A 15,755-nucleotide genomic window follows, 5' to 3' on the forward strand; every position below is an offset into this window, starting at 1 on the left:
AACAAAGACATAAGTTTATCAATGTTCTTGTGCTGATAAACTTATGTCTTTGTGTTGATATTTAAATTTACATGTTATATTGATATAATTATGTCTTTGTATTGATAATTTTAACACACTAAATTGAAAGTTATTAGTTATTACTGTAAATTAGTTAGCACGCTACCGCAGCCCTATATATATTACATATATATGGTGGGGTGCGTTAGAATGATAACCATATTTATGGTGATAACCTAATAACCTATCATTTTATGGGTCAAAAATATCATTTTTACTAAAACTGATATTTATACACTATAAAATGATATTTTTTCAGCATGCATAAAATGATACTTTTAATCCATAAAATGATATTCCGTTCTATAAAATGATATATTTTGTCCATAGAATGATAGGTTATTAGGTTATCACCAAAAATATGGGTTATCATATGATCACATCCCTATATAAGGTTATATATATAGAGTCTCATTATTCATAAATCTAGTCTTAAAGACCGAACTAGAGACCAAATTAGGGCCCTTAGATCTAGTTTTTAATGGATAAGATGAGATGATGGTGAAAATTTTCACATTCATTAGGTAGCCAAATTACTTCAACCGAGGATATTTTTGTCAAATTACATTTATAGTTTATTACTTCATTCCAATAGTTAATTACTTCATTCTAGTATATTATTACTTCATTCCACTTTGAATTTGAATTTGTTTAACATTTTTACAATATTTAAAGAGAAAAGACTATGTGAAGTGTTTTCAAAATGAAATATTTATTCTATTTTATGATGCATGCCAATGTTGATGAAGTTATATTATAACCTCATTTAATAAGGTAATGGACTGAAATAATAACCCAATTGAAGTTCAATGAAGTAAAATCCTATTGTGATGAAGTGGTATACTTGTTGAATGAGTAAATGCACATATGAATAAAGTAGTGATCACTCTTCCTCATAGAATCCCTTAAAGTAATAACCTAGTCGAATGGAGTGATAAAACTATTTGAATGAAGTAATAGAATAGAATAAAATGAAGTAGTGATCTAGTCAACTAAAGTAATGTAGATAGTTAAATAATGAAGTAGTAATAATCTAGGTAAATGAAGTAATAATGTAACTGAATGAAGTAATAGTCTAGTTGAATGAAGTAATATGAAAATATAAATAACGATGATTTTTATACTTTTTTTTCTCCAAATTCGTAGCCAATAATAGTACAAGTTGAATAAAATAAAAGTAGGGGGGTTATGCTTAGTTACTTACAGATTCAAATTACCAACACAGAATCCCACAAACTCAACTTTAACTTCAATTTCAATATTCTATTTAATGATTTTAGGTGCAACACTGCTACCATGGGTGTTCAAGAGAGAATGAGATGACCTTTTGAGGAACTGACAACGGAAGCGTTTGAATTTAAATCAAACAAATAAATCACATAATAATCAGATCTATTTAGCAGATTATTTAGACAAATTCTATTCGCGTAATCTTCACATGTATAATGCTCATAACTTGAATTAATCATGCTTTAAGTATAATTGAAACATAAAACATGCTTTTCTACGGAGAAGAAATAATACCTTATTAATTCTCCAAAGAATTGACGATGGCTAGCTACTTCTCCACGTGACGCATTGAATACTAGACCACGGTTCTCTCTGGTTCCCGAACTGTACTCCAATATCAGTGTGGGCTGATCTCACCGGAATACTAGGACTTAAATAAAGAAGACAGAAGAAATCCTTCTCCAAATAGGAGAAACTTTCGAACCCTTTAGACAGAGGGGGATGAAAATTTTGAGCAATAATAATTATGATTTATGTCTCCTTTATTCTCCTATTTATATTAAGTTCCTTTTGGGCCCAGATAGGGATCTATGGAAACTTTTGGATATGGGCTCACCCAATTTATTTTTTACTAATTAAATTGAACCCACAATTTAATACAAGCTATAATTGGAATATTACGAGCATCCACTACAGAAGCATTATTGAACTCTCCCCATCCAAATCCGAAATTATAAGTAATCCGGGTTTTCGTTTTAACTTTCATTTCCCGCGCTTAAGATAAAAATGTCCATTTATTAATTAATGTCTGCTATGGACTTAATTAATTAACTTCTTATTAATTCCAAGAGTGGACTTAGCATGAAACGCTTATTTATTATTCTTAGAGTAATCAAACTCCAACTAGCTAGGTTCTGAATAATAAAACCTTGTTTCGCGCTCCTCTTCAGGACATTATCAAACGAGACTCACGTCACGCACGATTCAATATAATAGTAATCCTAGCACCACTAGATATTAATCACCACTATCCAATATATCAGGATTATTGGGTTGCGAAAAACCCGCACCATTTGATAAGTTAAAGTAATGCATAATCAATACCGTATGCTCAATGCGAACCTACATTGATTAAGAAACAGATATTTATCAAGACCTCGTCTTTCAGTAGATAGCACAAAGACTTGTCCTGCTGTTAGATCCGTTCAGTGCTTTACCACACCAATGTCATCTTATTTCAGTAAGGCTTAGAAATATGCGGACTAACATTGCAACCCTTCACGATGGATAGTCTAATTCCATCTAGGTCGTGAAATTCTCCTTTTTCTTTGTTTAAGACTGACCGTGTTACCTTAAAGTGGACGTCGCCCACAACCGGTCTACTAAAACAAAGACTTAGACTTTGTTAAGTTAACTTATACATTTAAACATGCAATTAACATCCATTAAATGTAAAACATAACAACATTATGACAAAAATAATCTGTTTTATTCCTTGGAAAATAAAATAAGAGTTTTACAGTATTTAATCACTCGAAACATGATTTCTAGTATACAAACTCTAACACCTTTATGGCCGACCAAAACTTAGTTAAGATTAAAACCAGCGATAACTCGATACTCTATATCAGAAAATCAATTGAGTTGTGGCAGGTGGAGAACATAGATCAAAGAAACATTGCAAGCTTTCAACATAACACAAAGCATTCAAGAAAGACAGGATCAAATGTAGCGGGGACAACTTCGAAGGAATGTACATAACTACCTTCATATGCATGAGGTATACTTGTTGTGATTTAACTACTCATACTTTCAGCAATTCACCTAATAAATGCACAACACACACTCAAAAATACTCAAAATGGCTCTTCCTCTGCTCCTACACATGTCCAATTTTCATTTTCATTGCTCCCCGGTGTGAATTTAAGGTATATGCATCTTCTAAAATCTTCTCGAAAACTCTCGCTGGAAACCTGCAAATCTTCATACAAATCTTCATAAAATCGAAGACCTTCAAAATCGAAGACTTGCAAATCTCGCTGAAAAATCTGCTGATCTTCAAATTTCAATTCGTAGACCTTCAAAATCGAAGAGAAAAATCGAACAGTTGTGTGCAATGACGATAGAAAAGTAAAATCGAAGACAATCGGCTGAAGCGCCGATTGTAGCTGAATCGGCTGAAGCAACGATCGATGAGAATCGGCATTCCAAATCGGCGGTGGTTGAAGCTTCTTCTTCAAGTTAAGAAATTGATTCAAATTTTAAGTATATTGCTTCTATTTTAGTGTATTGAAACACATCTGGATTTGTTTTCTTATGAATTCGATTTCTGCTGATTTTTTTTTGTTGATTAGCACTGGTAAAATCGGAAGAGATGGAATTGAACATTGCTGCTGGTAAAAAAGGAAGAGAACAAGCATCTCCTTCCAGTTAAGGATTTGTTTAAATTTTTAAGATTATTGACATTTTATACAATAGCTATTGACATAGTTACAACAATATACTTGTGTTTTCTATAAACAACATATATTTGTCATTGACATGATATTGTATACTGTTGACATATGTAAGTGTTGCATCTTTCTGCCAACTGTTTGATGAAAGTTCTCAATGAATTTGGCTACTGAAAGTTCTTCAAAGTGTTTTTATTTTTTTATTTTTATGATTTTGATATCAATTAATTTCGTCCCGCTGTAAAAACATGTTTCTCAGTATGAAATATCGGAATAATGTTTTTGATGCATGACTAAATTTAACAAATTTACAAAGTTCATTTGATATTCAACAGTAGTAAATAAATTATAGTTGAGGTCATGAACTGCTAGTAATCATGGAGAGCAAAAACTACCAATCAGACCACTATGCCACCTAGGGCGACGAGCAGACGTTGCTCCAGTGCCTGCATTAAGAGCTTTACAATCTCAAGTTTCTAATCGTCGTGGATGATGTTTGGGACACTAATGCTTGGGATCGGATCGCGCACACCTTGCCGGATTCTTCTCACCACTAGGCCTCGGGAGGTCGCTGATAAAATTTTCGAAAAATCTAGTTTACTTCATGAGATGCAGCCGCTCGGGCTGGAGCACAACTGGCAGTTGCTCTGTTATCTTACCTTCGGTGATATGCTGAAAAATGATAATGATGATGTTACATTGCTCTGCCCTCCTTATTTGAAGGAAGTTGGAAGATCGATCGCCGAGAAATGGAAAGGTCTTCCTCTGTCACTGGTTTTGGTTGGTGGTCTTCTCATTAGGAGACAGAAAAGATTGATTTCTAGAAAAGGATTGAAGAAAATACTGCTGATGCTGCTGCAATAGGGGAGGGTTCCTACATGGAGATCTTGGCTCTCAGCTACATTTACTTGCCCGCTAGACTTCAAGGCCGTTTCCTTTACCTGGGTGCATTCTCAGAAGATTGTGAGATATGTGTCTCTAAACTCATCAAACTTTGGGTTGCTGAAGGCTTCTTCCCAAAACCTGCACTTCCCACACAAACCATGGACTACTATTGTGGTTTCTGACTTTTGAACTTAGTAGTATGTGGTTAGAGTGAAGTATTCCAGTGTTAGAGTGAAGTGTCTGTCATCTATGCTTGTAGTGCTTTGTTTTTCCATTTCAGTGAAGTAAAACATGGTTAGAGTGAAGTATTACCAGTGTTAGAGTGAAGTGTCTGTCATCTATGCTTGTAGTGCTTTGTTTTTCCATTTCGGTGAAGTAAAACATGGTTAGAGTGAAGTATTCCAGTGTTAGACAAAGTGAAGTGTCTATCATCTATGCTTGTAGTGCTTTGTTTTTCCATTTCATTGAAGTAAAACATGGTTAGAGTGAAGTATTCCATTGTTAGAGTGAAGTGTCTACCATCTATGCTTGTAGTGCTTTGTTTTTCCCTTTCAGTGAAGTAAAACATGGTTAGAGTGAAGTATTACAGTGTTAGAGTGAAGTGTCTGTTTATCCATCACTGTACTCTAAATATACTTCACTGATATGGAAAACAGTACACGATAATCAATATTACTTCACTATAAATGAACCAAAACATGTAATAAGCGAACTAAAGACTTGTAAGCAGTAAAACGAACACATATAAAAGTGAATTTATTCGCAATTGAGCTTAACATAAAAACCAAGTTTGCATTGAGATAAAAATCACTCAAAAGTGTAATAAAAATGAGTCATTAGTGCTCTAAAAAGGCTACAAAGTGAACTGTTTCTTTCCAAATCCTCACTGCCTCTGTTTTGTCTTCTCATTCACCTTTTTGCAGTTCCTCGAATCATGGTGTCCAATCACATGACAATTTCCACACTTTCGGCCTGGTTTCATTGCTAACTTCATTGCCGACTCCTTCTTCGATTTCCTCCTACTTCCACTTCCCTTTGTACTGACAACATTAGGAGGATGAACTTCAATAATGTTTGGAACTTGTGAGCCATAGAAATTCTCAATCAATGCTCTCTTCTCTGTCGAAGACAGAACAACACTTCCGAAAAGCTGCTTCTTACCTTCTTCAATAATTGCAGTAAATGCATTGATTTGGTCAATGTTCCCTTCAATACTTTGTGCTATTTCAAAGAATAATGCATACAAGTTTTTAAATGCAATCTTCTTCTCGTCCACAACAGAGAGTATTTCTTCATCATCACAAAAACCTCCATGTATTGGCTTCACAAACTGTGACTTCAACCATCTCCATCCACGCAAATTCTCGGGTATCAACTTAACAAACTTATATTTCAACACACAAAATATATGGCTGCACAATAGACCAAGTCTCTCAAACTTTTTACATCCACACAAATAGGTGTCATCGCCAATGGAGTAAGTCATTGTCCATGAGTTTGAATCCTTGTCATTTATGTTATATACTTCATTCTCTCTATTGGTAGACATTCCTAGAGTTGAACAAGACAAAGAGAAACATGCATAAACTATCTCCTCTTGAATTGCATTAAAAGCACTACCACTATATATCGTTGATGCATGTTTCTCAATTTCCAATTATGTTCGCAATATAGGCACTTTTGTTGAATCATAGTATTCAAGCTTTGCGCTATTACTTCTTTGAGCCTCCAAAGCATGGTTATAGTTCATATAAAATAGCATAAGGTTAGCCCGACACTTTGAGTACCTTTTAAAGAAGCTATTCTGTGATTCGGACAAAGATGTTGTCTTTATCAACGAGCTCATCGGAAAATCACGGAAAAAGGCTGGAACCCAAAACTTTCTAGATGCAAACATTGATGAAAACCAGTCATTATTGGCCAGCCCATATCTTTCCATTATAGCATGCCAAGATTCTTCAAATGCATCAGGCTCTATCAACTCCGACCAAACACATGCATTCAATTCCTTCTTTAGTTCTTCACTACCAAGCATGTTCTTTGGCAATTTGTCAGCAACTTTATTCATTATATGCCACATGCACCACCTGTGTCTCGTACTAAGAAGAACCTCTGCAATAGCAACTTTCATTCCTAAGTCTTGGTCGGTTACGATTAGCTTCGGAGCCACACCCATACATTTCACAAATTGTTTAAATAACCATGAAAAGGAGTCGGCATTTTCCTTGGACAAAAGGCCAGCAGCAAATGTCACAGGGCGACCATGATTATCCTTGCCCGTAAAAGGAGCAAATATCATGCAGTACCTACATGTTAAAATCACTATAAGACATGAAGAATATACTTTAATCACAGACACTTCACTCTAACACTGGAATACTTCACTGTAAGCAAGTTTTACTTCACTGAAATGGAAAAACAAAGTACTATAAGCATGGATGACCGACACTTCACTCTAACTCTAGTATACTTCATTCTAAGCATGTTTTAATTCACTGAAATGATAAAATAGTGCACATAAGCATAGATGACAGAGACTTCACTCTAACACTTGAATACTTCACTCTAAGCAAGTTTTACTTCACTGAAATGGAAAAACAAAGCAATACAAGCATGCTCAATACACTTCACTGTAAGCAAATATTGTAGTTCACTAAATGCTCAATATACTTCACTAAAATGAATAAAAACAGTACAGTATAAGCCATGCTCAATATACTTCACTGTAAGCTTATTGTAGTTCACTAAATGCTCAATATACTTCACTAAAATGAAAAACAATACACTATAAGCATGCGGAAATAAACATCGTTGTAATCATATACTAGTTCACTATATGAACAATATATTTCACTATATGCTCAATATACTTCACTGAATATAAACTATAAGGCATGTGAATGTAATTAGTGTGCACGTACCTATTTGTTGAGTATGTCGTATCAAAAGAAACAATATCACCATACAAATGATAATTTCTCTTGGCAGTTGGATCACACCAAAACAAACGTGTCAGTCTATCCTTTGAGTTGACCTCAAATTCATAGGTAAATGCTCCACAAAGTTCCTTCTTCCTGCGCATCTCATTTAATAGCATTTGTGCATCAGCTCCTTCCACGTATGCTCTAAGGTCGCGTCTGTAGTTGCGCACTTCTAAAACAGTACACCCTACATAATCTAATCCACCAAGTACTTCCTTGAGTAAGCTAAAACTTAAAGTTGGACCGATATTTGCATTAGCGCAATCAAGTATGAATTTCTGATGGACTAAATCCAAATTGCGGTTCAACTTCATAAAACGCTTATGGCGTTCCTCAACCATCTCGTGATTATGTTCTTCAACAAAACTTTGTATAACATAACCAACACCCATAAAAAACTTCCAAGACACTTTAGCATTACAAAAGCACTTAATAGAAGAACGCTTGCGTTTCACCTCATGTTGTTCATTTTTTCTTTGCTTTGTACCTTCTCGGCTACACACCACATAAATCCAAGTAATGACATCTTTTTCCTTTTTTGATCCCTTCTTACGGGTGTCAAACCCAACATATCGAGCATAATTGTTGTAGAAGTCCAATGCACGATCAAGGGTCATGAAACTTTGTCCAATTTTTGGTTTCAAATCATCGGGACATTTTGGTACGTAAACCACTGTAAGAAATATATACTTCACTGTGAGCATAAAATACTTCACTGTAATCATGTTTTACTTCACTAAAATGAAAAAATAGAGCACTTTAAGCATAGATGACAAACATTTCACTCTAACACTGGAATACTTCACTATAACCATGTTTTACTTCACTGAAATAGAAAAACAGAGCACTACAAGCATAGATGACAGACACTTCACTCTAACCATGGACTACTTCACTCTAACCATATTTTACTTCACTGAAACGATAAAACAGAGCACTTTAAGCATAGATGACAGACACTTCACTCTAACACTGGAATACTTCACTATAACCATGTTTTACTTCACTGAAAGGGAAAAATAGAGCACTACAAGCATGGATGACAGATACTTCACTCTAACACTGGAATACTTCAATCTAACCATGAATCACAAACACTTTACGCTAACATTGGAATACTTCGCTTTAATTATGATGTACTTCACTGTAATGCATAATATACATCACTAAAATGAAAATAATTCACTAAATGCATCAATACAAACAATATTTACTTCAATATAAAGCATATTTACTACACTACAACTCATATTGAGCATATTTACTTCACTGTTCGTCACATATAGTTCACTCTAACGTTTTTTCACATCATACACAATCTAATCATGCTGAGCAACAACACTTAATTGATAATAATTGATAATTACCTTTAGATTCAGTTTCTCCTTCCTCTCCCGATGAAGAGGAATCAGAATCGAAATAATCTTCCGATGAATGTATCGGAATTGAATCCATTTGAAGGAGTCCAGACGTCGCGATGAAGGAATGAACGGGAAGAATGAATCAAATTGCGTTGGTCAATCCTGAGCGAATTTGATCAGTTGTGATGAATTCAATCAGAATCAAACAGATTTGATTCGCGCTGGTCAATCCTGATCGATCCAAACTAATTCGTGCTGATCGATCCAATCAGATTTGAGAAAATCGCGCTTGAATTCAATCAGAACGAAGCTGAATTTGGTTCAGATCTGAGAAATCGCGCTTGAATTTGATTCAGATCGGGAATTTCATATTTTTGGAAGAAATCCTAAGCTAAATTTGGTTCAGATTGGAGAATGATTTGGGAAGATTGGTTGACGATAAATTCACGATGGATGATTATAAATTTCATTAATTCATGTTGAAATATTGAATTCCCAAAATGCCCTTAGACAAGTATTTTCTCATAAAATTTTGAAAGTTTATTTAAACCATATGATTAATTTGGAATGTTAAATGTGTGGCTGAAATTAATTCTCTAGTTATACACTTAATATTAGTTAAACATTGATCACTTCTCTCTCTCTCTCTCTCTCTCTATATATATATATATATATATATAGGATTGTGTTAAAATGACAACATCTCTTAAAGTAACACCATACCACCATTCCTAGCCAATCATTTGTACACGTGGACGAATAATAAGCTGCCATGTGGCAATCATAAAAATTGCTCAAAGGTAAATTTTCGCGGACTGCAATATCCAATACATTAGACTGCAATTTTTCCCGACTGCAATATCCAATACGCTGGACTGCAATCTATAAATTGCAGTCTAGTGTATTGGGTATTGCGAGCCTAGCGTTTATAATATTGCGAGTCTAGCGTGGTGTCACAAGTGTCATTTTAAGAGTGTTGTCATTTTAACGCACCCCTATATATATATATATATATATATATATATATATATATATATATGGATGTATTAAGATGACAACCCTCTTTATTGTAACATCATACCACCATTTTAGGCCATTGGATCTGAAAATCGTGTGCTTGTCATGCTGCCATGTGTAAAAACACGGAGGGGTAAAATAGAAAATTTCTAATTTTACGTTACCAGATTGCAGTGTTGTTCATTGAATATTGCAGTCTTACCACAACAATATTGTAGTTTACCACGACTGCAATATCTAATATAGTAGACTGCAATATCTAATATAGTAGACTGCAAACCCGTGTTTTTTCACGTAACTTAATCCTAGGCGTCCATAAACGAGATCTAACGGACTATATTGGTGGTATGGTGTTATCCTATCTATGGTGGCACCCTAGTGCACCCCTATATATATATATATATAGTAGTGCAATATCTAATACAGTAGACTGCAAACCCGTGTTTTTTCACGAAACTTAATCCTAGGCGTCCATAGATGAGATCTAACGGACTATATTGGTGGTATGGTGTTATCTTATCTATGGTGGCACCATAGTGCACTAGGGGTGCACTATGGTGCCACCATAGATAGGATAACACCATACCACCAATATAATCCGTTAGATCTCATCTATAGACGCCTTTAGGATTAAGTTTCGTGAAAAAACACTTCTGGGTTTGCAGTCTACTGTATATTAGGGTTATATATAGGGGTGTACTACGGTGCCACCATAGATAGGATAACACCATACCACCAATATAGTCCGTTAGATCTCATCTATGGACGCCTAGGATTAAGTTTCGTGAAAAAACACGGGTTTGCAGTCTACTGTATTAGATATTGCAGTCTACTGTATTAGATATTGCAGTCGTGGTAAACTGCAATATTGTTGTGGTAAGACTGCAATATTCAATGAACAACACTGCAATCTGGTAACGTAAAATTAGAAATTTCCTATTTTACCCCTCCGTGTTTTTACACGTGGCAGCATGACAAGCACACGATTTTCAGATCCAATGGCCTAAAATGGTGGTATGATGTTACAATAAAGAGGGTTGTCATCTTAACACATCTTAAAGAGGGAGATATATATATATATAGGATCATGATCAATTGAGATTATTTAGGCTAATTGAGAAATGAGATGCAATATCAGCCACTCATTTTTATTAAATGAGTGGTCCAGATTTTGCCACACAATAAATATTATTAGATTAATTTAATATGAAAGGGTAAAACTGTCTTTTCGCGTTTTAATTTAGGGTTCTTCATCAGATTTTATTTTTCGTCGGCGATTCTGGTGAGATTTAAGGATTGAATCATATCTCTCATTGAATCTATTTTAACGATTTATGATTCAATTGATTTGCAAAATTAGACTCAGACGGTTTCAACGATTTCAACGATACCTGATTTGCGATTCAATTTTCGAAAAATAGACGACCTGTTCGACGGATTTCTCTGTTGATTTTGACGTTTTTCGGTCGATTATACCCACTTTTATTCTGTTTTTATCCTTTATTTGTTGATGCCCAGTTAAATTTGTTCCTAATTAGTTTTTTTTTTTATTTTCTCATCTTCAGGTTCGATTTCAGTTCATAATCAACAGCTAAGTGTTATTTGATGGATTCTTCATCTTATTCCGAGTCTACGTCGACGAATGGTGGAGGTAGTTTGGTTTGATTTTCATTAACATGAATTTTTTGTGTTATGTTGGTGATTTATGCTCTGTTGACATGATTTGAAAATCTGTTGACATGATTTATGTTAGTTGGTAAATATTTTGTGTTGTTGTTATGCTCTTTGTGGACATTCTGTTTCATTAACATTATTTTGTTGTGTTATGTTGGTGATTTATGCTCTGTTGACATGATTTATGTGTACTTGTTAATTATTCTGTTGACATAGTGTGTTTGAATTGGTGTATTCTAATTAAATTGGACATTTTGATCCTGGTAATTTGAAGCATGTTCTGATATTTTGGTTTACATAACTTATATCAATTGTCTAAGAATTTTACAAGAGTGCAGCCACGTCTTTAGATATAACTATAGGGGTAATTTTCTGATTTATGTGAAGCTACTTGAGAAATCAGCTCAATAATTCTTGACCGAGGAAATAAATGTTAGTCTTAGTGGATCAATGTTTGGTTGGATTTTCTTGAATGTAAAAGTCCATATGATATGACCATAATCAGAGTCCTTAACTTGACTTAAAAAAATCAGTTAGTTATTGGCTAAGCAAAAGACCATAAATACTTAGAAGGTTGAGAAACATGGTTGAGTTTGGAATCTATGGATACTTTAGGTGTAGACTGTTTAACCCTTTTTTCTTAATCAGTTGTGAGCTTTCAAGGGAAAAGTATGGGTTATGAGCTCTTTGTTGACATTCTGTTTCATTAACATTATTTTGTTGTGTTATGTTGTTGATTTATGCTCTGTTGACATGACTTGAAAATCTGTTGACATGATTTATGTTCCTTGGTAAATATTCTGTGTTGTTGCCATGCTCTTTGTTCACTTTCTGTTTCATTAACATTATTTTGTTGTGTTATGTTGGTGATTTATGCTCTGTTGACATGATTTATGTGTACTTGTTAATTATTCTGTTGACATCGTGTGTTTCAATCGGTGTATTCTAATTAAACTGGACATTTTGATCCTGGTAATTTGAAGCTTGTTCTGATATTTTGGCTTACATAACTTATAACAATTGTCTAAGAATTTTACAAGAGTGCAGCCACCTCTTTAGAGATAACTAAAGCTGTTATGTTGTTGATTTATTCTCTGTTGACATGACTTGAAAATCTGTTGACATGATTTATGTTCCTTGGTAAATATTCTATGTTGTAGGGTCTGTTATTCCAATTTGCAAGCCTGAGTTGAGGCCTTATGAAGGTCAAAAATTTTCTTCTCTTGAGGAAGGAATTTCATTTTATGAAAAGTATGCTCAGGAGTGTTGTTTTGATTGTCGAAGATTTGGAAATAGGTCTAGTGGTGGTGTTATTATTTTTCAGTATATTGTTTGCAATAGACAAGGATTTCATACAGTAGATTCGTTGGATGTTGATGTTAATGTATCTGAGGATGGTAATGTGTCTGATGATGATGAAGTATCTTCAAAGAAGAGACGTAGACGTGGCACCAAAAGGTGTGGATGTGGAGCGAGAATTAGTTTTAAGTTTTTTTCTGATTTTGGTGATAAGTATTACCTTGTGCATCAGTTTGTTGAGGAACACAATCATACTATGGTTGACAAAGATCATAAGAGATTTATGAAAGGTAATCGGAGTTTGAATGATGTTCATCACAAGTTTGTTGAAGATTGCACCAAAGCTAACATCGGTCCTACCTCTACTTTTAACTTATTAAAAGAGTTTTTCGGTGGTTATGATGTTGTTGGGTGTACGTTGACTGATGTTAGGAATTGTTCACGTGATATTAAAGAGAAATTAAAAGAAGTGGATGTGCAAATGATCCTAAATCAGATGCAAGAGAAGAAGAGAATTTGTGAAGGCTTTTTTTACAAATATCAATTATCACCTGAAGATAATAAGTTAGTGAGCTTATTCTGGTCTGATGCTGAGTCTCGGAAGCATTACCACATGTTTGGAGATGTTGTAGCATTTGATACAACATATTCAACAAACAGGTAGTTTATTTATTATACTTAGTAATTGACATAGATAGTAGTTGATATGGTAGTTGACATATGATACATTTGTACTTTGCATCATTTCTGATTTAATAGTTGACATAGCATATACCTATAATTGACATTATTGATGTTTTGTGTTGATGTATTTGTTCAATAGGTATCGTATGGTGTTTGGTCCATTTACCGGGAAAGACAATCATGGGTGTCCTATTGCGTTTGGAGCTGGTTTCGTATCCGGTGAGAATTGTGATGCATTTTCATGGCTTTTCACTGTATTTGTTGAATGCATGGGTGTTGCTCCAAGAATCATAATCACTGACCAAGATTGGGGAATGAGGCTTGCCATTGAGAAGGTATTACCTGGTACAAGGCATCGTTTGTGTATGTGGCATATTATGAGCAAGTTATTTGAGAAGATACCTAAATCAATTTCTGATAGAGAAAAGTTTAGTAAGGAGTTTAAGTCTTGTGTTTGGTCAGAGTTGTTAGATCCGGATGAGTTTGATATATTATGGACTAGTATTGTTGAAAAATATAGTGTAGAAGATCATAAGTGGTTTAAGGATATGTTTTTGATCAGACAGATGTGGATCCCAGCCTTCTTTAGAGATGTTCCTATGGGTTCTTTAATGAGAACAACATCTTTTTCAGAATCTGAAAACAGTTTTTTTAAGAGGTACTCGAAACCGTTGTTCAATTTTGCTGACTTCACTCTTCAGTATAACAATGCCATTGATGCTCAAAGGAATCAAACTGAAAGGCTTGACTATTATGATTCTGTAATCACTCCAAAATATGTCACTGATTTAGCATTTGAGAAGCAATTGGGATCTGTTTACACAGATAGGATGTTTAGAGTGGTACAAGATTTGATTGTTGAGGCTGATAAGAGTTGTCGGATGATTAGCATGTCCACATTGGAGAACATCGAGGTCTTCAAAGTTTCTGATGCTAGAAAGAAGATCTTTACAGTTAGACATGAGATAGAGACTGAGTCATATGAATGTGAGTGTAAACTATTTTTAAGGTGTGGTTATCTATGCAGCCACCTTTTTTTCATCCTCAGAAACAAAGATGTCAACAATATTCCAGAGAAATATGTTGGTAACCGTTGGCTTAAAAGTGAATTACTAAAGGCAGTTCATGGTCTCACAATTGATGAAAGTGCGTCTGACAGAGGTATGCAAACTGTTTTCTATAGATATTTCAGTTTAAGTTTTAGCATGTGTTGTTTAAGCTGTTGACATATCTTATATAGACTGTTGACATCTTATATATGCTGTTGACATTTTATATGTGCGCAGGTTCTAACAAAGATGACAAACTACAGATTGCTAACAGGTGTCATGGTCGTTACTTTGGTCTATATCAGCGTGCTTTTAGAAATAAAGATCATTTGATTGCTTTGGATAATTTGCTTGCGGGTATTGGTCCTCAAATCTTTAAAGATGACTGTGCTGGATCGTCTTCTCTTGATAAAAATGATTCAATCATGAACATATATGGTATTGTTGTTCCTGAAGAAATAACTGCCCATGCTCCAGATGTGGTTAGTACAAAAGGAGGTGCAAGTGACAAGAAAAGCAGGATTAAGTCAAGCATAGAGAAAGCAATTGAAAAAGCAAATAAACCTCATAGGCGTTGTGGAAAGTGTCACAAAGTTACTGATCATAATGCTAGAAGTTGTGGCAGAAAGGAGACATGATTGTTTTTTTTTTAATAGTCAGGGTTTTTTTTTATTTGTTGACATAGACTACAAATTATTGACATTTTCTCATTTGTTGTTTATATCTGATTTTAATCTCTATTGACATCTATTTATGATTCTGTTTTTTTAATTTTAAGATTTGTTTTCTGAGTTGTACACCTTTATACAAAGTGTTGACATTTGGTTATAAGTTGTTGACATTTCAATACAAGTTGGACATGCCTTGCTTTCATGCTCCTTCATGTTTTTAATGTGCACATGTCAACCACTTAAAAATTAAGTCAACTATATATACTGGCCATGTCAACAAGTAATATAATTATGTCAACTATGATGCACATCGTGTCAACGGCACATACCAGTCATGTCAACTACGCTACATATCGTGTCAACTACACGTACAAGTTATGTCAATTATGTT

General features: G+C 34.4%; 2 protein-coding genes across 2 annotated transcripts; one reads left to right on the plus strand and one right to left on the minus strand.

The window, feature by feature from the left end:
- Positions 1 to 5,511: 5,511 nt before the first annotated feature.
- On the minus strand, positions 5,512 to 8,226 carry LOC125200439 (protein FAR1-RELATED SEQUENCE 5-like). The gene is made up of 3 exons (XM_048098083.1): positions 7,550 to 8,226; positions 6,416 to 6,934; positions 5,512 to 6,040 (listed from the first exon to the last, which is right to left on the minus strand). The coding sequence occupies exons 1-3, from the start codon at positions 8,224 to 8,226 to the stop codon at positions 5,512 to 5,514; spliced, it is 1,725 nt and encodes a 574-aa protein (XP_047954040.1).
- Positions 8,227 to 11,592: 3,366 nt separating this feature from the next.
- On the plus strand, positions 11,593 to 15,331 carry LOC125200440 (protein FAR1-RELATED SEQUENCE 5-like). The gene is made up of 4 exons (XM_048098084.1): positions 11,593 to 11,638; positions 12,822 to 13,620; positions 13,784 to 14,805; positions 14,931 to 15,331. Exons 1-4 carry the CDS (start codon positions 11,593 to 11,595, stop codon positions 15,329 to 15,331), a joined length of 2,268 nt encoding a protein of 755 aa, XP_047954041.1.
- The last annotated feature ends 424 nt before the right edge of the window (positions 15,332 to 15,755 follow it).

This window comes from Salvia hispanica, unplaced genomic scaffold, assembly GCF_023119035.1.
Source record: "Salvia hispanica cultivar TCC Black 2014 unplaced genomic scaffold, UniMelb_Shisp_WGS_1.0 HiC_scaffold_97, whole genome shotgun sequence".
Lineage (NCBI taxonomy): Eukaryota > Viridiplantae > Streptophyta > Magnoliopsida > Lamiales > Lamiaceae > Salvia > Salvia hispanica.